Source organism: Sus scrofa, chromosome 1 (genome assembly GCF_054392235.1).
Source record: "Sus scrofa isolate SSC_HxYL_T2T_F1_AM1 chromosome 1, Sscrofa_HxYL_maternal_Yorkshire_Landrace_v2.0, whole genome shotgun sequence".
In the NCBI taxonomy this organism is placed as follows: Eukaryota; Metazoa; Chordata; class Mammalia; order Artiodactyla; family Suidae; genus Sus; species Sus scrofa.
The window spans coordinates 287,212,057-287,236,628 of NC_139383.1; the positions used below are offsets into that span (position 1 = coordinate 287,212,057).

The 24,572-nt window shown below is 67.4% G+C and overlaps 1 protein-coding gene across 9 annotated transcripts in view; it reads left to right on the plus strand.

Annotated features, from left to right (window-relative positions):
• The window catches only part of RXRA (retinoid X receptor alpha), a 94,384-nt gene that overhangs the window by 59,511 nt on the left and 10,301 nt on the right, over nucleotides 1–24,572 (plus strand). For all 9 annotated transcript variants that reach the window (XM_021071454.2, XM_021071477.2, XM_021071514.2 and 6 more), the window contains 4 exons: nucleotides 8,242–8,507; nucleotides 13,556–13,706; nucleotides 14,060–14,239; nucleotides 22,279–22,448. In XM_021071454.2, coding sequence (XP_020927113.2) covers nucleotides 8,242–8,507; nucleotides 13,556–13,706; nucleotides 14,060–14,239; nucleotides 22,279–22,448 — 767 coding nt within the window. The remainder of the gene's footprint in view (nucleotides 1–8,241; nucleotides 8,508–13,555; nucleotides 13,707–14,059; nucleotides 14,240–22,278; nucleotides 22,449–24,572) is intronic.

Below are 24,572 nucleotides of genomic sequence, written 5' to 3' on the forward strand. Positions count from 1 at the left end.
GCGTGGGCCAGAGAAGCAGGGCTGCACAGGGGGCCGGCCCCAGCCTCTGAGTGTCTGGCCAGCATGTGTCCCCTGGGCCCCCACCGAGCCCCTCTCCCTGAGCACGTTGCTCTAAACGTGAAGAGTTAGGGTGTGGACGTGGCTTTGGGACTCAGATCCCTCGTCTGTGCCGTGGTGGTTTAAGCAGCACTCGCCCCAGGCTAAGTGTGCAGCTTAGCACCTCGGGTACCTGCCCCAGGGGGTGCCCTCCACGGGCATCTGTCCCAGTGCCGCCGCCCCGGTGAGGGATGGCAGCGCCCACGGCAGGAATCGAGGGCGAGGTGGTATAGACACATTTGGTGACTGTCGAGCCAGGTCTAGTGTGAGGGCTCTGGCCACAGGCCCCTTGGACCGTGAGTTTCTGGAGGGTGGGCCTAGGGGCAGCCTCCTGCCAAGACCCTGGCCTCGGTGCCCCAGGGCACTGGCGCTGTCATCCCTTGACTCTTTCCTGGACACCTTTCCGGCCCAGGTGCTCGCTGGCTGGTCACGGGGAGCCCCTCCTGGCACCCCTTTCTTCCTGGCTGTGCTCCCCACTTCCCCCATAGCGGCCAGGCTCCAGCCACACCTGCCACCACGGGGCCCAACCACATTGCCCCCAGGCTGTACGAGTGTGCTGAGCGAGGGTGGCTGCCACCACTTCCCCTTCCTTCCCCTGGCCCTCCCCAGCCCCGGCCGGCTCAGCGCAGCCATCGGCATCCCGCCCGAAACACCGTCCCTTTGCCACGTGTGGCAAAACCCATCCAGTGTTACCATCGGCTTCTTTGCACGGCAGCCGTTTGTGTGTGCAGGCTGGGGTGGGGTGGGCAGGGCACGGGGCGGCGGCGGCGGCGGTGGGGATGGCGGCGGTGGGGACAGGGTGGTGATGGTGGTGGGGACGGTGGTGATGGCGAGGACGGCGCTGTGGGGGAGGTGGGGAGCACAGCCAGGACATGATGGTGGTGAGGAGCAAGGGGACCGCGGTGGGGATGGTGGTGGGGGGTGGGGACGATGACAATGACGGAGAGGAAGGAGGTGGTGGTGAGGATGAAGAAGAAGCAGGTGATGATGTGGTGGTGGGGATGTTGGTGACGGTGATGGTGGCGGGGATGGTGGTGGAGATGATGAGGTTGATGGTGGTGGTGGGGATGATGGTGGGGGGTGGGGACGATGACAATGACGAGGAAGGAGGTGGTGGTGAGGATGATGATGAAGAAGAAGTGGGTGATGGTGGGGATGGCGGTGACGGGGATGGTGGGGATGTTGGTGACGGTGATGGTGGTGGTGGGGATGTTGATGGCGGTGATGGTGGCGGGGATGTTGGTGGGGATGATGAGGTTGGTGGTGGTGGTGGGGGGTGGGGACGATGACAATGACGGAGAGGAGAAGATGGTGGTGAGGATGAAGAAGAAGCAGGTGATGATGTGGTGGTGGGGATGTTGGTGACGGTGATGGTGGCGGGGATGGTGGTGGAGATGATGAGGTTGATGGTGGTGGTGGGGGTGGGGACGATGACAATGACGAGGAAGGAGGTGGTGGTGAGGATGATGATGAAGAAGAAGTGGGTGATGGTGGGGATGTTGGTGACGGTGATGAGGTTGATGGTGGTGGTGGGGATGGTGGTGGAGATGATGAGGTTGGTGGTGGCAGTGGTGGTGGGGATGGTGATGACGGTGATGTAATGATGGTGGTGTTCATGGTGGGATGATGAGGTTGACGGCGAGGAGGGTGGTGATGATGGTGGGGGATGGTGACGATGACAATGACGATGAGGAGAAGATGGTGGTGAGGATGAAGAAGAAGCAGGTGATGGTGGTGGTGGGGATGTTGATGGCGGTGATGGTGGCGGGGATGTTGGTGGGGATGATGAGGTTGGTGGTGGTGGTGGGGGGTGGGGACGATGACAATGACGGAGAGGAGAAGATGGTGGTGAGGATGATGATGAAGAAGAAGCGGGTGATGGTGGGGATGTTGGTGACGGTGATGAGGTTGATGGTGGTGGTGGGGATGATGGTGGGGGGTGGGGACGATGACAATGACGGAGAGGAGAAGATGGTGGTGAGGATGATGATGAAGAAGAAGCGGGTGGTGGCGGGGATGTTGGTGAGGGTGACGAGGTGGCGGGGATGGTGGGGAGGATGGCGGTGACGGTGATGGTGGTGGAGATGATGAGGTCGGTGGTGGGGATGTTGGTGACGGTGACGAGGTGGCGGGGATGGTGGGGAGGATGGCGGCAGCAGTGACGATGGTGGGGATGTTGACGACGGTGACGGTGGTGGGAGGACGGTGGTGGGAGGACGGTGGGGATGGTGGGGGGTGGTGACGAGGAGGAAGAGCAGGGCGGAATGATGGGGATGGTGGGGGTGGCGACAGGGACGGCAGTGACGGTGGCAGGGAGGAGGAAGAGGATGGTGGCGGGGGGATGGTGTAGCCTCTGTCTGCTGGACCCGCCATGCCCGGTCACTTTGGCCCCCTAGTCACCTTGGGGTTGGTGGCGTCGTGGTGTCTGTCCCTCACTCAGAAGAGTGTCCTGCTTCTCCCTCGGCCTTGGGTGTCCACTCTGCCTGCCTCCCCGCCAGGGTCCCTGCCCGTGTCGCAGAGGGCTGGGCAGGGCAGTGCCAGGAAGCAGCCCTTGGGAGAGGCCAGCGAGTGTGCTCCACGCGGCCTGGGGGGGGGTGCAGAGCCCCCGTGGATGCCCCGTGGGACTCTGAGCGGTGGGGGTGAAGGAGACGCACCAGGCTCACTGCGCTGCCCCCCTCTCCTCTGAGGTCTGGGCAGGCCCGGGCCACCCTGGGCTCCCCTGGCCCACTGGGGGCTTCTCGGTAGGGCCCCCGAGGCTGCCTGCCGGCTGTGCTCCCGGAAGACCGTGCTTTGAGGCCCCAGGCTCTTGGGGGTGGGGGGGCTGGAGGCTGGAGTTTCTCCTGATCGCTCGTGAGGGCTGTGCTGACCTGGCGTTTCCGTGGTGGGGGTTGAGATTTGGGGCTGGGGGCTTCGGTTGGGAAAAGGGCAGGGTGACCCCAGAGAAGCTGAAATTTCAGCCCAGGCCACCTGAGCTGTCAGCTGACACCTGGCCGGAGGTGGTGAACTGGCCATGCTCTCTGGGGTAGGAGGTGACAGGCCACCCTCTGTGGGGAGGTCGGAAGCAGGCCCAGGGCACGTGCTGGAACCCCACCCTGTGACGGCTCGCGGGGTCCCTCCTCTGGGTCATCACAGCATCCCTGCTGTTGGCGCCCCGTTTTACAGAAGGGCAAACTGAGGGGCAGGCGTCTCCCAGCAGGGCCAGCGCCTCCCTGCCTCCCTGCCTCCCCGCCTCCAGTTTTCCTGCAGACCCCTCCTCCTATGGCTTCCGTGGACGCGTCTTGCCCCCTCCCCTCCAGCCACCCCCGGCTTCCCCCAAACCCCGACGCGCCGTGGTCCACCACAGTCCCGCCGGCTGCCACTTCTCCGTCCCTGGCGGCAGGGGAAGCAGTCCTTCCGGAGGGTGGGGCTGGGGGTGGGCGTCCCAGGAAGCTCCCGAGGGCCCGCCAGCTCCCCATTGTGGGGTTTCGGTTCCGGGGGGGTCCCCAGGCGGGGGCACAGCGTGGCAGGGGTGGGGGAGCAGAGGCCTTGCTCAGAGCCGGCTCTTGGTCTTGCCGGGGGCTGGCTCTCCCGGGCTCTCCCTCACCCCGTCGGGCCCCTCGCCCTCCAGGCCCCGTCCCCACCCCACACTGACCCGCACGGCCTCCTCTCAAGTTCCCGGCGCCCTCCGGCCCCACGGGACACCCCCCCCGCCCCCCGCCGGTCTCCTTCGGTTGGGCCGCCCATCCCTCCCTCCGCTGGGCTTCCTGCTGGGCTGGGCCCGGTGTCCTCCTGGTCCACAGGACACGTGGCCCCAGCCCTGGACCCCAGCCTGTGGCCTGCTCGGACCTGCTCCGATGGGGCCTGCACATTCAGAAAGGCTCCCCTTTCCAAGAGGGGGGTTCCCTGGCTTCCGAGGCGGGGCTGGAGTCCGAGGGGCTGGCCCCCGCCCTGGCCACAGTGGGGCTGGCATTTCCTGCCACCTCCCCTGCCTTCCCCAACTGCCTGGCAGAGGCCGGAAGGGAGTTGGTGGGGGTTCCCCAGCTTCCTGGCCCGGGTTCTTGGCTGGTGGGGGGGTGTCCTGATGGGCATTTGGAGGGGGCCCGGGCAGTTCAGGAATTTCGGCCGGGGGATGTCCCCTCCCTCTCCCCGAGGGAGCTTGGGGCCCAGCTGCTCGGCCGGTCCTGAGGGTGGGTGTAGTTTCTGCTTGCCTATGGCTATGACGGGGAACTCACCACCTCAAGAAGCAGCCTGTGCCCTGTCAGCTACTGTGAGAATGTTCTTTATTTTAACTTCACTGAATAGAACTTTTTGCTCTCATATTGTGGGGCACAGGGGTTACTGTGCGCTTGCTCTGGGCGCTGAGCCTTCCACGGCGTTCCAGCCCTGCTGCATGGCTTCCGTTTCTGGCCTCCAGGTATGGAGAGTCAGTTCGGTGGCCTGAAATGCTTTTTGTGCCAGTTGAGAGATTGGCGCACCCCCGCCTCTTCCATGCAGCTTTCCCAGCCTGAATCTGGCGGTGCGTCCAAGTCTCTTGGCCCAGGTTGGGGCTGCTGGGTGGTCCCCCTGCCTGGACCCGGGGCCTGCCTCCTTTTGGAGGCCCCTGTGAGCTCCCGGGCCGGGCCTCCTTCCCGGAGCCCAGAGTCTCACAGACGCTGCTGGCCCTGAGGTGCTGGTTCCGGTCCGGGAGGGCCCCGGTTCCGAGGGGGAGAGACTGAGCAGCTGGGTTTTGCCCCTCTCTGCGAGGCCCGCGACCCCCTTGGGTGGGGAGGGCTGGGTGTCAGGGGCTCCTGGGGTCGGGTCTCGGCACAAGCCTGATGACCTGCAGCCCAGGCCCGCCAGCCACTGCGCCAAGGATCAGATAAGTGTGTGGTGACTCTGGTGACAAGTCCCTGCAAGTCCAAAGTATGACTTTAAGAATAAGCCTTATCGCAGCTGCAGCTTATCAGCGGGTGGGGACAGATAGTGGCCCGGAAAAGGCAGAGCCTGCGCGCACGTGGAGGCGGGGGGCCCGGGCCTTTCTGCAAGCGGGGTGTGTAGGCATTTTCCCCTTTTCCTCCTAACATGCCCTTCCTGGCCAGAAAGTGTCCAGAAGACTCTAGAAAACACACCCAGCGCCTTGTCATCCAGGATCCAGGACGGTGTCTGGCGAGTGTTCTGCGTCCACGGGAAGGGCCTGGAGCCAGGGCCTGGGGGCGTCGGGGGTCACTGAGGTGGGCCCTGGCCAGGGCGGCCTCCCCCACCCCCCCGCCCCAGGGACAGTCCCCTGGTTTGGTGCCCTTGCTGTTGGCTCGCCCCCGGGCGTGCAGAGGGTGGGCGCCTGCCTGAGGAGCCAGGCCCCTACCTTTGAGTCTGGGGGATTGGCTGCGCCCGGAGGCGGGGGTCAGGTGCCCTCCCGGGCTCCCCTCCCTTCCAGCCCCTCCCTGCACCCGCTCTCCTCTCCTGCCCAGGTGCCCCGCCCTCTCCCCACTGTCGTCCCCGAGGTTCTCAGATCCGGGCCGGGTTCCTTGGGGGGCTGCGGAAGTTTGGGGTGCAGCCTGGCAGCTGGCAGGCGACAGGCCCCTTCCCTCCCTCCTTCCTTCCGGCCAGAGCCTTCTCCCGCCTCTCCCTCCCTTCCTGCCAGGAGCAGGAGCAAACAAACAAACAAGGCAGCAGCTCAGGCCCCGGTGGGCCTCGGGCGGGGGGGGCCTCTGCAGCTGCGTGAGCTGGAAGCCCCGGTGCCCTCGGCCCCGCGGGTGTGGCCCTGGGCCTCCCGTCCTCACTCTGGTTCAGAGCCCTCCCGACCCCCCCGGGATTACCCGGGCAGGACGCGGCGGTGGGGGAGCTGCAAGAATCCTTTTGCGCCCCAGACCCCCGTCTCCTGCCCGGAGGCTGGGAGGAAAGCTGCGGGGGGCTCCCCTCTGGTGGGGCCAGGCCCTCGGGCTTCTGCATGCACTGCCGGGGCCGGGCCCCCTGCTCCTAGCGGTGCCCCCGTGCTCTCGGCTGGAGACGTAGTGGAGGGTCCCCCTCGAAGTCAGGGGGTACTTCTGGGGACCGAATAAAGGGGAGAGGTGTGCACCTCCTGCAGAGAGGCTGGCTCAGAGTCCCCGGGGCAGGGGCAGTAGAGGGCCAGGAAAGGGGACCTTCCAGGTGTCCCAAGGGCCTGGTGGAAATGAGTGCTTGCTCAGCCTGGGGGCACCCGCAGGCTAGGGGAGTGTCCTGGGCAGCTTCTGCGCCTTCCCTGTGCCAGCGTCCTTGTCTGTCACAGGGGGCGGACGTGGCCGCAGGGCTATGTCAACAGACCTGCTACCTGCTTCTCTTCCTCTTGTCCTCTCTCGCCAGCCCCTGGCGCAGACCTCTGGGCCCACGGCGTTCAGCGTCCCCGTGTGGGTGTGGGGAGCCTAACGGCTGATGGGGCTGGTGTGCGGGACCCGTCTTTGCCAGAAGGTGCTGCTGCCTCCGGTTCTGGAATTCCTTAGGCTCACCTTCCAGTTGAGTGAAACGGTCTGTTCCCGGTTTTGTGAAGGGCGAGGGTTCAGATGGGTCAGATGCGGCTCTTGTGCGGGTGCCGGGCCAGGCAGGCCCCAGTCCCTGGCGGGCAGGTGGGAGTCCAGGCCCCCTTCCTGGTCGTGCCTCTGTTTGGCTTGGGGGCTGCAGGGCAGAATGGGGGTCCACGGGTTGGCAGAGCTCGTCTGTTCCCACGGGGACCACCCCACCTCACGGGCTGGCCACTGCCCAGCACCTCCGCGGACAAGTCCGTAAGGCCCTGGATGAAAGCTTGGCTCTGGCTGGAGTCAGGTAGGCTCGAGTCCCGGCTCTGCCTGTTGGTAGCGGTGTCCTGCGCGTGTCCCCTGCACGTGTCCCCAAGATTTCGTTTGTGCCCGTGGCTGAAGTTGGTGAGGGCTTGGGGGCCGTGCACTAATAGGGCTTCTTCCTGCCCCGAGCCAGACACTCAGGACACTCAGGGCACAGCCGCTCGGAAGTTGAGGCGGGCGTCATGCTGGGGCTGTTGGGTGGTGTGAGCAGGGCGTGTCCCCTGACCTGGGGGCTGCGTCGACAGAGGCCACTCCATTGCACCCGTGGTCCCCTTGACCTCCTGGAGGCGTGTGTGCTCCCTAGGGCCTGGCGCGAAGGGGCCCGAGAGTCCGTTTTGCAGATGGGAAGGCTGAGGCCCCGGGAGCGGGCGAGGCTTGCTCAGGACACCCTGTCCCCTGCTGCCTTGTTCGGGGCTCCTCCACTCCACTCTGCTCTGCTCTGCTCAGGCCCGAGGGCAGTGGATTTGCTGCCCGAGAGCCTCTCTCCTGGGGAAGCTTCTACTGGGCCCTGAGGGTGGGGAGGGCAGCCTAATTAGTGCAGGTTGGGGCTTTGAAATCCCTGAGATGAAAGGCTGGTGTGTGGGAGGTCCCTGGCGCGCCAGAGCCGCTGCGGGTTGCCCCGCTCCAGGCCTGGCACATACGCCGGCCCCCTCCACCAGGCCCACCTGGAAGCTCCCCGCCCCCGGGCCGCACACCACCAGGCTGGGGTGCACAGGAATCAGAGGGCCCTGCGGGTCTGGTGTCTCGGCCACCACTGCTGGGGCACCTGCGCAGGTCCGGGTGGTGCGCTGGGCCCGCCCTGCCACGGGCAGCTGTACAGACACGAGGCCACGTTTTCTCATCTGTAAAATGGGATGATAGCATCTGCCGTCGCCGTCTAACTCCGCGCCGTCATTGCCGTCAAGGACATGGACTTGTTTCTGCCGCGTACGTAGCGGGTGCTGGAAAACGTCCGCCTGCGTTATCATTCTCAGCCTTTCATCCTGGCCTCCGAGTAGGTGGCAGAGGGGGCTGGCAGCTCCTGGCCACCAGGCATTCCAGGTGGACAGGCCTGGGGTGCTGAGGGTCCCGGGGGCGGCCGCCTGGCCTCCCTGCCCAGAGAGGCATCTGGGAGCAGCCGTCCGCCTGCTCTTCCTGTTTTTGCCTCGGGCTCAGCTGGACCCTTAGAACGGGGCCGGTGGGGCTGGTTCCCCGGGAAGGGGGCGCTCTGGGCCTGCCCGACCCGGCCTCGCGAGGAGGGGGATTTGCATCGGGGAGCTGGAGGAGGGCAGTGGGGGCGCCCGGGGCCCTGCCTGGTGTGGCGGCAGTGGCCCGAGGGTAGCAGGCCAGTCGGTGTGGATTCCTGACCCGCCTCCTGTGGCTTCTTGTTTTGCAGACTTCTCCACCCAGGTGAACTCCTCTTCCCTCAACTCCCCCACGGGCCGCGGCTCCATGGCCGCCCCCTCGCTGCACCCCTCCCTGGGGCCCGGCATCGGCTCCTCGCTCGGCTCCCCCGGACAGCTGCACTCGCCCATCAGCACCCTGAGCTCCCCCATCAACGGCATGGGCCCGCCCTTCTCGGTCATCAGCTCCCCCATGGGCCCCCACTCCTTGTCGGTGCCCACCACCCCCACCCTGGGCTTCGGCACCGGCAGCCCCCAGGTAAGTGCGGGGGCGGGGCCTGGGCCTGGACCCGAGGGGCGGGGCCTGGGCCCGAGGGGCGGGGCCTGGCTCTGCCTGCTTCCTCCTGTGCCCCGCGGAGGCAGGTGCTGCCATTGGCTTTGGAAGCATCTCAGGTGGCCGGAGCCTGGCTTTGCGCCCAGGTCTGGCCAACCCCTGCGCCTGTGACCCTCAGAGGTCATGAGCCAAGCTTCCTGGCTGGCCCTCTGTTCCAGTGAGGCTCCCTCCAGTGTGTGTGTGTGTGTGTGTGTGTGTGTGTGTGAGGGCCTCCTAGTCCCTAGGACTGGGAGCTCTGGGGGGTGGGGACTCAGAGTTCTCAGGCTTAAACGCACCACCCTGGAGCCCCGAGGGCCCTCAGCTGCCCTTTAGCCCCTGGCCTGTCCCTCTCAGGTCCAGGTCCGTGCCCTTCCCCACGTTCCAGTGCTCCCTGCCTGGACCCCCGGGCTTGGGGCAGAGACCCCTTCTCGGGGTGCCAGGCTGGAGTCCTGCCGTGCCTTCGGCTCTCCCGCCGATGGTGCTTGATGGTCTCCACGGTCTTGTTTGCCCAGATGGTTCTCTGAACAGCCTGGCTTTGGGGCAGGGGTCTGGATGGGGATGCAGCTGGCACTTGGCAGCCTGACTCTGCCAGGTCTTGCCGTGGGGACCCCAGGGCCCGGCCCACCTGTCCCCTGAGCGCTTCCTGTCAGAGGCCCTGCAGAGCTGTCTGGAGCTCCCAGGGCTCAGACAGGCATCTCCTCCCCTGGTTCCGGTGGTTTCCTGGCGGCTTGCTCCCTGGATGCCTGGGAATCCTCCAAGGAGGAGGACCCCCCAGAGGGGAGGACCCACCATAGAGGCGCCCCCCCAGAGAGGAGGGGTCCCTGTGGAGGAGGCCCCGTCTGGCAGCCGTCTCTGGGGGCACAGGGAAGCTGGCTGGATACAGACTCCAGGGCAGACTCCACTGTCCAGAGCCGCACAGGTAACCGTGTTAACACGCGTGTCCTGTGGACTCCCTGCTGCCCGTGGGCTGGGCTGTCGTCTGTGTAGAGCTGGTCTTGGTGGAGCGTATCGCTGGCTCTTTCAGGGCTGGCTGTCGCCCCTTTGCGTCTGGAGGATGGGGCAGTAGAGCTAGGCCTCGGGGGCCCTAACACCCCCTGACCTTCCCGAAACCGGCAGGCGGCGTCTCAGCTGCCCGCCTGGGCCTGGCTGCCACACCCCGATTCTTGCTGGCTGCCCCGTGCCGTTAGGTGAGAGGGCAAATGACCGGGACAGGGGCGGCATGTGCTGGCCTCCTGCACGCCCCCGCCCCGAGGATGGCAGCAATGCCCCCAAACCTTCGGGGTGCCTGATGCCCCCTGGTGCTGTTAGTGGGGGTGGGGCGGTGCTGGGAGAGGCCTGGGGGCCGCGTCGCTCCTGTTCTCCGTTGTGCTCTGCTCGCCGCGAGGTCCCTGGCACATCGTGGGTGCTGTGAGTCCAGGCTCCTGGTGAGCCAGGGGCTCCAGGTCCCTTGAGGCTGATGAGGGGACCAGTGCGAGAGAGGGCTGGGGAGGGGCCAGGGTGCAAACCCCGTGTGACCCCCGCGTCTGTGTCTGTGTGTTCCTCCGAAAGCCGGTTAGGCTGCGGGTGGTTAGCCATGGTCTGAGCCCGGAGCTCGGCCTCTGGCTGCCATTCTGGGAGGCCTCCGTCCTCGGGCCCTGCCTCCACTCCCCCGCGTGACCCCTTCCTGGAGCCGCGTTCAGCTGCTCGGCTTCAGCAGTTTGTCTCGGAAACTCGCGGTTCCCCATATTTGTGGACGTGTGTGTGGAGTTGGAATTGGGGGGGGCGCGCATGCCCCCAGCTGCGCCTCCAGACCACACCCGCCGGGTCGGAGTGCCGGAACCAGCAAGGTCCTCGCTTGGCCGTTGTCGGGGGTGGGGGGTGCTGGCGCTTCGCAGGGAGGGCTGTCGACCTCCGCCCACAGGGAAGCAGGTGCAGGTGCGGGGGTCTGGGCAGAGCCAGGCCGGGCCACGGGCACCGTTGCCCGAGTGGCCCCGCGTTTCTCCCCTGGCACGCAGGGGGCACCCTACCACATCCCAGAGCTCCTGTAGTGCCCGGCCTCACCAGCCTGGGGGCCTCCCTGTTCCTCGATGTGGGCACTGCGGCTGCGAGGCCTTGTGATGGGGTGTCCATGAGGCCATGTGCCCTTCCCAGGCTTTGCCTCCTGCCTCGACGGGCAGGCGGAGGCCAGTGAGGCCAAGGGCCTCCCACGCCAGCTCTCACCGTGGGTAATGGGCTTTCCAGCGTGGGCTGGAAGGAAGGGCATGGTGGGTGTGGAAGAGGGGGCATGGCGAGACGAGCAGGGGACCTGGGGGCAGTGATGGAGGCGGGGCTTATTTTAGTAAGTCCTGTAGGCTCCACGGGAACTGAAATAAATGCCAGGGATTTGAAACGGGAAACGCGATGGCTCCGCCCTGCACGCCGTGGAGACTTCGGGCTTCAGAAAGGGGTGTTGATGCCCTGGCCGTGCTCAGAGGGGAGCTGCCCCCAGGCCTTGGGGAGGGGCGTGCGCCTGGCAGAACAAGACACCCCCCACCCCAGCTCCGTGCTCTGTCCTGGGAGCTGTGAACACAGCCTGAGGCCCAGCTCCCATCCCCACAACTGGTGCTGGGCCGCCCACCAGTTGAGGCAGAGAAGTGGCGGCCCAGGCCTGGGGTGAGGGTGGGGCTGCAGCCCGGCCATGATCTTCCTACGTGCACGGGTTCCCCGAGCTCCCCTGGAGCTGACTGCTGTGCCCAGGGGAAGGAAGCCTGAGCCCAGGTGGGCAGGGATGCCCTCAGCCCATGGCCCAGGGGCCAGCGTGGCCGTGATACGGACCGTAGCTCACGGCAGCTCGGTCCATCCTGCCTGCAGCTCCTTCCTCGGTGTGCACTGGGCAGCCTTCCTTGGAGCCGCGGCCCTGCCTGAGTTTATCCCGGCAGGGACCTGTCCCAAGGGCCAGGCCGGGGAACAGGACAGGTGACCCCTACTCACTCAGGCTGGTCCGGGCCCCGGTAGGAGGAGGAAACGCCCGAGGTCCTCTCCTCGATGCCGCCAAGGGGGTCCAGCTGCGGGGAGTCGTGGCTGTGCTCCCCCAGCTGCGCGAGGCCTGGGACCCAGCCTCCGGCCTGGCCTCCTGCTCTTGCGACCTCAGTGGCGGCCCAGTCCACCCCTCAGGACCTGCCCGGCCCTGCTCTGACCTTCCACTCCTGGCCGCACCCACTTCCTGCGCTTTGCCTGGCGGTCCTTGGGTTTCACGGTCCCCGAGGGTCTGCTCGGTGGCCTTCTGCCTGGGGTGCCGCTTTCTGTCCTCCGAGGCCCAGCTGTGGTGGTGTCCCCGAGGCCTGGTGCTCCTGCAGAGGCCGTTTGCTGCTCCAAGCTGGGTCCGTTAGCCATGCTCTCAGCGCTGCCCACGAACCGCTGTCGCCCTGGCGGTGCCCTTGGATGGAGGTGCTTGTGTTTTCTGGTTTTCAGGCTCAGAGCGGTCAGAGAATTTCCCGAGTTGTGTGCACCCTCCCACCTGCAGGCGAGCTCTGCCGGCCGGGTAGGGCGCATGCTCAGGGGCCTCCAGGCGCCTGTCTGGGCACTCAGGTCTGATGGATGGCACTGCTCAGTGGCTTTGGGCCAGCCTGTCCTCTGGGGCCCCAGGTGCCCCTTCTTGTTTGCTGATGACTCCCAGAGGCCTGAGCTCAGACCTGCGCAGCCACCGAGCAAACGTGTGCCCTCGGCGGTCCCCCGCCCTCCCCAGCTCCGTGTCCGCTCTGGAAAGGAGACCGCAGGGCCGCCGCTCCCTCGGGGCCTGCCCCGTGGGGAAGCCCATGCACAGGAGCACTTAGCAAAGGCGTGGCCCCCCACCTGCTCTGCACCCTTCCCTGGGAGAGGCTCCTGGAGCCTGCAGACCCTGCACTGGGCACGCTCTCAGGTTACACGGGGCGCCTAGTTCTGCGGCTGGTCCCCTGGACATGCTGTCACCCCACCTCCTGAGTGTGGGCAGCCCCAAGAGGCTGGAGCTGGCCTCCCAGCCTCCCTGCAGCCCCCAGGCCCTGTGGGTGACGTGTCCTCGCGGGACAACAGGACCCACAGGCTGGAGGCAGAGCCCAGAGCTGGCTGGGCCAGAAGGGGCACTGCAGGCACCAAGGCTGGGCTGAAACAGCCTTTGGGGTGGTCTGTGCCCTGTGCTTTCCTGTCCCGTGAGAAAGGGGCATGGGAGCCCAGGGCTGCGGGGACGGAAGAGGGTGAGGTTCCCTTGGCAGGAGGGCCCAGCCCCGGGCTACCAGGCACTGCACGGCCGGCTGGCTGCCGTCTGTCCAGAGACATTGCAGGGCTGACTTCCGCCTTTGTTGGGGGTTTGCAGAAGTGGGGGTGCTGGGGGCTGCCAGGCTGGGGTCCTGGCGCCTGCGGAGACCGGCAGGCTCTCAGGAGGCAGCGGGAAGCACCTCTGGGCCCTTGGTGCTGATGGGAGAGCTGGGGTGGGTGCAGCGGAACCAAAACTGCTGTGTCACTGTGGCCGCGGCAGCTGTTGCCAGGGTGACTGGTGAGTTTCCCACGCTTCCTCCTGGCGCAGCGTCAGGCTGGCGGGAGGGGCGGAGGGTGTGTGTGTGTGTGTGTGTGTGTGTGTAGAGGGATGGCGTCAACTCCCTTTCTCATTGGGTCGCGTGATCAGAGACCCCCCACCCTGCCCACAGAGGCTGGGACAGTGTCGCCTGCGGGGCTGGACCCTGGCCCTCCTCCCTCCACGCTGTGACCAGGCCTCAGAGCTCATCTGTGGGTGGGGGGTCCTTCAAGCACCTGCCACAGCAGAGGGTCCAGGGGCTCTCGCTGTGCTGTTGGGGGAGCGCCCAGAAATGGCAGGCAGGTCTTATTTAGGTGGGGGTCCCATGGAGGGTGGGACCCCGGAATCAGGACAGCCCCCCCGGCCTGGCTGCCCCCAGTGCGGCTGGGGGTGGGCGGGGCCCCCTCTGCGCCTCGGTTTCTCTGTCTGTAACGTGGGGTGGGGCAGCACCGTCCTGGTGCCAGGCTGACCTGCTTCCCCTCCTCAGCTCAGCTCGCCCATGAACCCGGTCAGCAGCAGCGAGGACATCAAGCCCCCGCTGGGCATCAACGGGGTCCTCAAAGTCCCGGCCCACCCCTCAGGGAACATGGCGTCCTTCACCAAGCACATCTGTGCCATCTGTGGGGACCGCTCCTCAGGTGAGCCCTGGGCACAGCGGGGCTGCAGGACCCCCGAGCGGGGCGAGAGGGGGAGTCTGGCCCGGCCAGAGAGGGGGCCCCGAAGCCTTTCACTCTGGGCCTTCTAGTATGTTTGTGTCGTCGGGGGTGTGGGCAGTAAGTGGTGTGTGGCGCGGAGGCTCCCGGCGGAGGAGGCAGCTGTCAGCGGGGCTGATGGGGGCGCAGGCGGGCTGGGCCCCCCACCCACGCAGCGTGGCAGCCCAGGGCCCGGCCGGCCGTCCTCTCTCCGGGCCGCCGGCTCAGGGGCAGCGAGGCTGAGTCCGGGGTCCTGGGGCGCGGGGAGGCCGGCTCCCTCACTGGCACTGGGCCCGCAGGCAAGCACTACGGGGTGTACAGCTGCGAGGGCTGCAAGGGCTTCTTCAAACGGACGGTGCGCAAGGACCTGACCTACACGTGCCGCGACAACAAGGACTGCCTGATCGACAAGCGCCAGCGGAACCGGTGCCAGTACTGCCGCTACCAGAAGTGCCTGGCCATGGGCATGAAGCGTGAAGGTAGGCACCCCGGGCGGGCGGGGCGGCACCCCCTCCCCGCCCCGGCCTCCTCGTCCAGTCTCCTCTGAGCACCGGTCCGGCCCTGGACTCGCAGCTCTGCCTGCCTCGGCTGAGGGGGCGCACGCTCCCCCAGAGGCCGCTCATCCCTGCGGGCCGGGGTCTCGCTCGGCGAATCTTTTTCTTTTAATGCACCCGTGACATATGGAGGTTCCCAGGCTGGGGGTCGAATTGGAGCTGCAGCTGCCGGCGTACACCACAGCCACAGCAATGCCAGATCTGAGCTGTGTCTGCGACCTATACCATCGCTCATGGCAATGTCAGATCCTTAACCCACGGAGCGAGGCCAGGGATTGAACCCACATCCTCATGGTTACTAGTTGGGTTCATTACCGCTGAGCCACAGCGGGAACTCCCTCCCTCACTGGATCTTTACTGAGTGCCGGCTGTGTGCCAGGCTCTGGGCTTACAGAGGGCTCAGCCTCGGTCCTGCCTGCCGGTGACTCCAGCCCTGTTGGTGACAGGCGTTGATCAGAGCCTCTTCAAGGTCGTATGGGCCCCCGGAGAGGCTGGAGGTGGCAGGTGGGGGCCCCGAAGGAAACGAGCCCAGGAGAGCAGGTGCATGTGGGTCCTGGGGGCTGGTTCCCGATGTCCGGTAAGGGGACAGTCGAGGAGACCCTGAGGGGCCGGCGCTGACTGGGGGGCGGGTGGCAGGGAATCTAGAGCCCGTCACGATGTCCCCGAGCCCGCTGGACGCCGGGCCCTGCTCTCTGCTTCCTCCTGCACACCTGGCTGGGGGGCCCTTGGCTTTGGATTTGTGACGGTCACCGAGCGTTTTTTAGGGGCAGGTGGGGAGGGGTGGCATAGAAGGTCACTGTCGTGTTTGGAAATTGTCAGGCTCTGCAGCCAGACCGGCCGGGGCCCAGTGTTCGCTCCTCACGGTGCCTGCGTCGGTGGGCCCCGGTCGCTCTGTTGCAGTTTTGGTGGCTCCTGTGTTCTGGTGGCTCCTCTCCGTTTTGGTCCGTGTCTGTGCTGAGTGCTGGGTGCTGGGTGCGGAGTGCTGGGCACAGAGTGGGCCCATCCCCCGAGTCTCATGCCCGCCCTCTTGGGGTTGGGAGGTGCTGTCTGGGGTCAGGGTCGCCCGTCTGGCTGTTCCCACCGTCCACGCGTGGCTCGGGTCTGTCTGCCTCCCCCGCCCCAGCTTGTCGGGGTCCCCAGGCTGGTGGCTCACCACCGAGGACTGTCCTCGCTGGGGAACTGCAGGTTTCATCTCATTTCCTTTGTTTTTGTTTTAATCCCTTCAGCCCCCATTGCTCTTGGTGAGAAACCAAAAGCTCGGCTGGGCTGCAAGGGCGCCCGAGGGGTGCACCATGGGCAGGGGGCTCGGCCGCAGCCCTTGGAGGGGCGGTGTATCTGTGGACCCCACAGAGGCTGCCTGGGCTCCCGTGTGCGCTGAGCGGCTGGCCTGGCCACGTGTCTGCCCGCCAGGCTTTTCGGACCTGGGCAAAGAGAGCTTGATCCGCCCTGTGTGCGTGTAGAGAAACTGAGCCCGCAGGCTCCAGGGCTTGTCCGGGGTCCCGTGCTGGACCTGGGCCCCAGCTTCTGGTGCAGACCTTTCTCCTTTAGGCTGGCAGGAGGGCAGAGGAAGCATGTGTTTGGCTGGGGGGGCAGGTGTGCCCAGCTGCAGTTCCTCTGGCCACCTCCGTGTGGTCAGGGTGGGCTTGCTGGGGGTGGTGAGCACAGCATTGTTCTGAAGGGTGGAATCTTGGGCGGGAGGCAAGCATGTGGTGGGCGGTGGATGAGGGGGCGCCCGGGCGGCGGCCAGGTGCCCTGTGGGGGTAGGAAGGGCGAGGTGGGGCCTGACGTGCAGCCTGAAGCTCCCTGGGGGCCACCATGCACAGAGTGCGGCTGGATGAGCCCCCGAGAGCATGCCCTCGCTGAGCTTACCACCCGAGTGCTGGGCACACAGCATGAGCTGCGGGCGTCCGCCTGTTGAGACCGACCGTCAGCAGCCAGGCACGGCCCCAGGTGTGATCCCTGCTGACTTGGGGTGAAGCCCAGGGAACCGTGGGAGCCCAGAGGGGGCCCCTGGCCCAGCTGTGGGCGTCGGGCAAGGCTCGGACAGACGGATGTCCAGGTGTCCACCTGAGGAGTGGAAGGGGGTTCAGGGGACCATGGGCCCAGCTGGAGGGGGCAGCGTGTGCAGAGGCTGCCAGTGTCAGCAGACATGGCCCCCGGCGGGGCCCCGGGGCTGTCCACTGAGTGCTGCTGACCCCTTCCCGAGGCCTGTCCATCTGTAAGCCTGGGCATCGTCAGACTCCAGCTGCTGGTCCCCCGGGGCCTGGGGGAGAGTGGACGACCCCATGCTCCCGTTCCATGGGTGCTGCAGTCTCGGGGCTGGGGTGTCCCCGTGCCTGGCCCCTCCCCAGTGCTCCCCAGCGCTGGGTCTCGTGGCCTTGCTGTCAGGAGCGCCGGCTGTTGTGGGGCCCCTGTGGGCACCCTCTCCTCGGCACACACATGCTCAGCCACCGTGGTGCCGTGATGCCGGCCCCGCACCTCCCAGGTGGATGGGGGCGCTGCAGGGAGGAGCGGCTCACGGGGTCCTCGGGGCCCAGGACCGGCAGGGCCCGGGCGGCTCCCGTTTGCCCAGCCCAGAGCCACGCGGCCTGTGCTCTCCCGTCTGGGGCATAAATCTGGAGCTTTGGCCGCGCTCCCCAGGCAGCACGGCCCTCCAGCCTGATTTATGGGTCATTAGATAAATACCTGATCCCATCAGGACCCGCCTCCCTCTTGCCTCCTGCTGGATTTATAAGTCACGAACAGGCAGTAAAAACCCTCCTACACAGCTCTTCCGAGCTCCAAACACAACGTACGACTCTCCTCGCCAGCCGTGGAGGGTGGTTCTGTGCGGCCCTGAGAGCCCTGGTCGGGGGGGCGTGGGGGGGGCGCAGGACGAGGCCTGGGCCTCCTGCCGGGTGGGCTCTGTCCTCCGGGGGCTGCCAGCACCTGTTACCCATGCCCGTGGGAGGAGCGCCGCTGGCCCTGGTGCAGCCTCGGTGCCAGCCCTGCGGGGAGCTCCACCGTCTCATTGATGACGGGCCAGAGGCGTGGGGGAGGGGGGCCGGGGCGGGGGTCGCGCCCCCTCCCCTGCCTTGCAGCCCGCAGCTGGGCGCTGTCGCAGGCAGTGGTCCTGAACTCGGGCTCCTCACCCCTCGGCGTCCTGGGATGACCCCACAGGAGGGCTCCCGGGCAGTGGCAGGGCTCTTGGCGGCCTGAGTCTGGGCAGTGTGGCTGTCCTGGGGACGGGGCCCATGTGCCACTCCCGCCTCGGCCAGGAGCACACAAGACAGCTCCCAAGGCCAGCCCGAGCCCTCCGAAGTGCCTGCCCCGTGACCGGCAGCTTTGCCCTCTGGCCTTGGTGCCACACCGGTACAGGTGAGGCCCGCACCCAGGCCACATTGCCCAGGGCAGCGCTGGGACGGAGCAGCTCAGGGCTGGCTCGTGGGTGGGTTGAGGGGGACCCCAGCCCCTCGCTGGCCAGTGAGGGGTGCCTCAGGCTGACAGCGTCCAGTGTGGGGTGACCGCGGGGGCCTGAGCACACACACACAGCCCTGGGGACTCACACGTTTCTCTGCACTTGGGGTGGGAGAACCAGGTGGGACGTGCCCCGCGGGCCCACCCGGGCTGAGCCCCGGCTGTCAGCTGAGCCTGCGGCTGCAAGGCTGGGGGCTGCAGGCGCCCCTGCTCTGCTGAGGGAGGCAGCCCCGCGGCCAGGGCTGCCCAGTCCGATGGGGGGGACCCGGCCCGGGCTGGAGGGTCACCCTGCCGGCCCGCCTCTCTGTGTCCTTCCTCCCTCAGGAAGGCCTCTCCCCGCTTCCTTCCTGCCTCCTTTGCTTCCTGCGCCCCGTCTCCTGACTCCGAAGGACCGGGGTGTGGAGATGCAGTGTGCAGGGTGTGTGCACGGGCACGCGCGGCCCCCACTTGCTGCCACAGAGAAGGAGCTCCAGCTGGGTTCTGTGTCCCCCGCCCCATCAACTTGGGGCCCACGGCCCCACCCCCTGAGCCTCAGTTTCCTCGTGGGAGTGTCAGAAAGGCTGCCCCGGGGCCTGTCGGGACGAACGTGGCTGGGAGAGGGGTCGGGAGTGGGGGCCACAGCGTGCGAGCGTGGGATCCCATCACCCTGTGTGCAGACGGCTCGTCTGGCTTGAGTCCTGGGGGTCGGGTGGGGTGTGTCTTTTGAGACCGAGCAGGTAACTCACCCTGCGACCTCTGGCAGGGGCGTCCCCTTCAGCCCCAAGGCCAGGCGGCTGGGCCAGAGCCTTTTGGTGGAATCCAGTCCTGCCTGCCTCTGGGGCCGTGCGGGGATGTAGGAAGCGCCTGCCGGCCGTGCCAGGCAGAGAAGCTTGCAGGCCTGAAATGCCCCCGCCGCCCCAGCTCCCAGCTTCCTGTCTGGCCCCAGCAGCCTGGAGGGGCAGTGGGCGATGGGGCAGGTCGGGGGTGTCCCACTGTGGCTGAGGGGCCGCTGCCCCCCCGCCTCCTGACCTTGGGGACCCTGGTTCTGTTTGGCCTTGAGCCCCCTCCAGGCCTGAGCTGGGCTGCGGGGGAGGGGTCAGCCGAGGGTTTTCCCGGGGATCCCCAGCGCAGCCTCCCCCGCCCGGCCGGCAGCGTCCCCTCCCTTGCCGGGCCCTCCGCTCCCCACACTCAGGGCCGGGAGGATAACGAGGCCCTGTCTTCGCCGACGCCTCCCGCCCGAGGCTTCCCGGCGCCAGCGGGACGTAAGTCAAACATGACTACGTCTAGAAGGTGATGGAGCTGGCAAAACATGAATCCCCGGGCTGCCTCCTGCCCCCTCCGCCGTCTATAAATAAAACCATAATATTTATAATGATGCTGCTCAGAGCTGCCGGGCCCTTCACGGCTTCAAATGCTTCACAAAGCGCTCGCTAATTAATTCTCGCCGCCCCCGCGCAGGAGGCAGGTGCGGGGGGACCCTCGCCCGCTCCCCTGCCGGGGGCGCCACCTCCACGCGGAGGGCCACCTCGTGCGGGCCTTCCTGTGCCCCGCGCTGTCTGTGGAGTCGGAGGAGATCCCGTCACTGGGCCACTACGTGGGGAGCGTGGGAGCGGGAGGCGCGGAGACGGAGCCGGGAGCATCCCGAAGGCATCGCCTTGCGGATCCAGCCTGGATGTGATGGGGCCGCTGCTGTCACTCTCCCCGTGTGGCCCAGGAAGCTGGGGTGCAGAGAGGCCAGGGACCCAGCCGGGCCACACAGCCGTTGGGGCAGAGGAAGGTCTGACTTCAGAGCCTGGAGCTCTCAGCTGCCTCTCCTAAGCGCTCAGCCATGCCCTGTGGTGTTCCGGGCGTTTCCCCGCCTGGTAAAATGGGCCTCTCAGCTGTGTCCTGGCTTTGTGGGCTTAGGATTCCGTCCAGGGGACAGACCTGGGGACGCCCTCCGCAGGGGCTCAGGGACACCGGCCCGCAGGGTTTTGGGCCCCATCACACCAGATGCTGACACAGGTCAGCCTGTGTGGCTGCCTCTCACCGGGTCCACCCTGCTGGTCTATGACCTTGTCCCCTAGGACAGACGGTGACGCAAGGGGGTGCCCTGTGTTAGCCCAGCACCTGCTCGCTGTGTGGGGAGGGGCCGGAGCCAGGCCTGCCAGCTGGAGCTCCCCACCCAGCCTCACTGGCTGTCAGAGTTTCCAGGAGCTCCAGCCTTGCTTGCAAAAGCTCCAGCCCGAGGCCTCCCTCCTGGCTCGGTGGGCCAGCTGGTGTGATCTGAAGCGTTGGCCGGCCTTGCCCGGGTCTCACCACATGGGCGGAAAGCCCCTCACGCAAGTCAGCGCGGCGCCTGGGTGCGGGAGCACGCGGCCCTGGCGCAGCCTCCGTGGCCATGTTTCAATGCAGGAGGGGTGCAGGGCCCGCCCTCAGGGAGCCCCGCGGCCCCGAGAGGCACAGGTGGGTCCCAGCATCTCTGAACGGCCGTCGGTGGGGCTGGCAGGAGGCGCCTGCCACAGCGTGGTGGACAGGGGCCGACGTGGGCTGTCGCAGAGCTGCGGGCAGTGCTACGGGAACTGCACAGGCCTGGGGGGAGCCCCAGGCAGCTGCACTGGGGAGCCCTCACACCCCCAGGCCTGGAGGAGGGTGAGGAGGTTGCCTTGCAGAGCCCCTGGGGCTGTGGCCTGAGGAGGACGTGGCCTCGGAGAACCGTGGCTGGACGGGGCGGGGGCACCAGAGCCCTGATGCCCCCCCTTTCTGCTGGTCCCGACTTGCCACACCCACCCGACGCCAAGGGGGAGGGGGCCTGGGTGGGTCTGGAGGTGCGCGGGGGGGCTGCGTGTGCTGCAGGGGACGTGCCCCCAGGGTGATGGCATGTAGGAAGCCTCGTGAGGGGCTGCGCCTTTCCGGCCTCCGGCAGGCCTGTCCTGGCAGTTGGACCAGGAAAGAGGTGGGGGCACTGACAGAGGTTCAGTGGGGAGGGGGCTTGGAGCTGAATTTGGGGACACAAGTTTGGGATGGGTCAGAAGTAGGGAGAAGACGTTCAGGTGGGAATAGGGCTGGAGGCGGGGAGGCACCAGCCTCTGGCCGTCCTGCAGGCGTCCCCGGGAGGCCCTGAAGGCCCCCTCGCTGAGCCCCCGTCTGCAGGGCTGGCCGAGGCGGGCAGGGGGCCAGCGAGCCTGCAGCTGTTGAAGTCAGCCGGCCTGAGTCAGCCCCTGTGCGTGGGCTGAACGGGCTGCAGGCTCGGCTTCCTGCTCCCTTTGCTGTCTTCTCTCTGAACGTCCCGCCTGCAGGGCCCCCAGGAGTGGGCCGCTGGGGGGACCTCGTGGTGCTGTGGCTCCGAGCGTGGCCGGGGGAGCAGGATGGTCCCTAGAGAGGCAGAGGAGTTAGCGGCCGTGTGGCCTGGGCCCAAGCAGGGTGGGCTGGTGACTTGTCCCTTCCCTCTGGCAGGGCCGGGCCTGTGGCTGGTGCGGTCTGCAGAGCCCTCGAGGGCCTTCACGCTTGCGCAGCTGCGCCTCTGAGCCCTGAGGTCCATCCAGGCGGGAGTGGTCTGGGAGTCGGGCTGCGTGGTGGCCGTGGCCACCTCCTGTTCCACCCCTCGAGGCCCAGTGCGGTGCCCGTCCATTTCTCAGAGCTCGGGGACTCCGGCAGGGGGCGAGCCGCCCATGCCACCAGCCCCTCTTGGGAAAGGGCAGCTTGAGCTACAAGGTCCGAGATCGAGGGTCTGCGGACGCCCAGCCGTGGCGTGCCCGGTCTCAGCCTTTCTCCCATGTGGGTCTCCTTGGGGACAGCGTTACAGTGACCGTTCCCTCTCTGCCTCCTCCCATCAGCTTCACTCCCCGGGCTTCCCAGAAACGAGCCCTCACCTCCGACGACCCCAGTGGCTCAGCCTGCCACCCTGGTGCTGCCCCCCGCCCCTGCCCCTGCCAGACTGTCCCAGCTTGGGCCCTCTCCCCCCTGTTCCTTTCTGGGGGCACCTTGGACCCTGTCTGGAGCTGGGCCCGGCTCTCCCGAGTCGTATCCCGTCCCTCGTCCTGACTCTCCCCTGCTCCCCCCCCGCCCCCACCACGAGAGGCCCTTTTGTCGCGCTGCTCTGCCCCGGCTCTGGGCCTTTGCTGAGGTTACTGCTCCTGCCTCACTTGTTATCCCTGGTTCTCCTGTCCCTTCAATGTCACTGCCACTTGTTTCAGGAAGCCTTCCTGGCTTTGCCCGAGTCCATCGCTCATCAAAGCCCTTTTAACTCCTTGTCGGGATCCCCGCTGAATCGTCAGCTTCCCCAGAGCCGGGCCCCCTCCGCCCGGTGTGAACAGTCGTTGGTGTGCCCAGTAGTTGAATGAATTAACGAGAGGCGACAGGCTCGGTTCCAGAGTGGGCGCGGCCACCGGGAGGCCAGGGCGTGGGGCAGAGGCGGGGCGGCGGTCTGGCCGGTCTGAGCAGGGCTCTTCTCCCGGGCCCTGGCCGGCCTTGGGGCTGCGCCGCCGGGAGCGGGTGCTGCTCGGGCCCTGGCGGCGGAGGGGCTGACCGGCAGCCTCCCCGTGCTGCAGCCGTGCAGGAGGAGCGGCAGCGGGGCAAGGACCGCGGAGAGAACGAGGTGGAGTCCACGAGCAGCGCCAACGAGGACATGCCGGTGGAGAAGATCCTGGAGGCCGAGCTGGCCGTCGAGCCCAAGACCGAGACGTACGTGGAGGCGAACGTGGGGCTGAACCCCAGCTCGGTGAGTGCGCCCCGCCCGCTGGGCCGGCGCTGCTGCAGGCCTTGCGGTTGCCTCTGAGCTGCGACCCGCCCCGGTCCGTGTCCAGCCGGTGTCAGAGGTTCTGGGTCTGCCCCAGGTTTGCGGGCAGTGTTGGGTCTAGACTGCATCTGTCTCCCCCGTGTAGGTTCTGGGCTGGGACCTGAGCCCAGCCCGGTCCTGAGGTGGTTGTGCAGGCGGCCTCTGTCCCTCTCCTGTCCCCAACTCACTGCGGCCCAGACCCACGACCTCTGGCGGCACTGGGTGCACCCTGCCCATCCCCCACCTGCCCCGGGGCCTTTGCAGGAGCTGCTCCCTCTGTCCCTGCTGAGACTTCTGTCTCAGAAAGGGGTCACATCTGTGGGGGGCCCTTTCCCTCAGGAGCCCCCTCGGGCCCCTTTTATGGCGTCAGCCTTCTGGGCCCCTAGCACGTGGGGGCCCTGCAGTGGCGTGTGTGGCGGGTCAGTCTCCCTCCCCGCCAAGGAAGGCGCGTGCAGGGCTCTGAAGGCAGGCCCCCTCCTTCCTGGGATGCCGCGTCTGGTGGCGGCAGGACCCCCCCGGCTTTGCTTCTCGGGGGTGCTGTCCCCTCTCTGGTCTGGGCCACTCTCCACCCCGTCTCCAGTGCCAGCGAGGGAGCCCCTAGAGAAACGGCAGGAGATCTGTGAAGGTCCCCCAGCCCTAGTTTTGTCAAAAGTAAGAACACTACGTGGGAGAAACAAACCTGCCACCTGCGGAGCCGGCCGAGGGCAGCCCTCGCTCGGGAGCGCCTGTGGTTCCGTGACTGGCCCGACCTGCCTCCTAGGTCTCACCTTCTGAGTCCGCCTGGGTCCCCCCGCTGCCCTCCTCAGGCCAGCCTCTTAGGCTGGCACCCCTTGAGCCCAGGAGAGCCTCAGGCCTCTGCCTGGGGCCCTGCTGTCACCTCCCAGGACAGGGAAGGTCCCCCTGCTCTTGGGTACGAGGCTGGAGCTCATGAAACATCTGCCGTTGAGCGAGGCCCGTTTCGTCTCTGGGTGGGAATCCAGGCTCAGACGTGCCCACGGCCACCCTGCGGGGTGGAGCAGGGCAGAACTGGAGCCCTGGCCCAGAGCGGCCCTCAGGCCTCGCCCTTCCCCTCGGCCATGGCTGCCGTCACCCATCAGGCGGGATGGGCACTCACAGGGTGCCTTGGGCTCGGGCCCGTGATGCCCCGGGCCTGGTGGGAGCCCAGGCTGCTGGTGGACGCACCCAGAAGGTTTGCGGGGAGCAGACGGAGGAGGGGCTGGCCCCCTGCAGCCGAGGGACTTTGGGGGCGTCTGGGTGCGGGCGTCCGGCCACCTCTTCCAGCTGGGGGCCGCAGGCTGACTGGCCACGCGCCCCAGAAGCCCCGGCCGCCGCCTCCCCCTGCAGCCCCCGGTCCCCTTTCCACACACCACCCTGTCGCCCGGGCGGCCTTGGTGCCAGCTTGTCACCAGGCGTCCTGCGGGAGCCCTCAGCAGGCCCTTCGCGGGCGGCTCGTTTGGACTGTCCCTGCAGGCGGATGGTCTCTGTCACGAGAGGCTTGTCCCAGGAGGCCCCGCGTGCGGATGCCCGGCCATCGTGGTTTCTGCAGTGAGGGGTTTCCGCATCTCGGCCGGGCGTCGGTTCCCTGGGACTCAGAGGTGTCGCCATCCGAGCCCCGGGGGCCGGAGCTGGGAGCCGCCGAGGCCCGCCTGGCTTTCCTCGTCTGGGAGGGTGGCTTTCTGGAGGCCTCAGTGCACCCCGTCTGTCTGTCACCTCCGAGGCTCTGCGGCTGCTGGGAGAAGTGACCCCAGACGGGGTGTCGAGAGCAACACAGGGCGGATGCCTCACGCCTCCCGAGGCCACAGGTCTGATCTGCGTCCTCGGGCGAGTCAGGGCCCCTGCAGGCTGGCTCCCCGGGGCGAAGGCGCGTCTCCGGCCTCACGGCCAGCAGCCTCCTCTCCTCCACCGGCTCTGAGCTCCTCCCCCTGTAGTGAGGCCCCCCTTGTGATGGCGCTGGGCGCCCCCCCCCGGGGTAACCTCCCGCCGCAGCACCCTTGACTCCGTCACGTCCGCAGCCTCTGTTGCCGTGGAAAGTGGCACCTTCGTGGGGTCTGGGACGTGCGTGTCTTT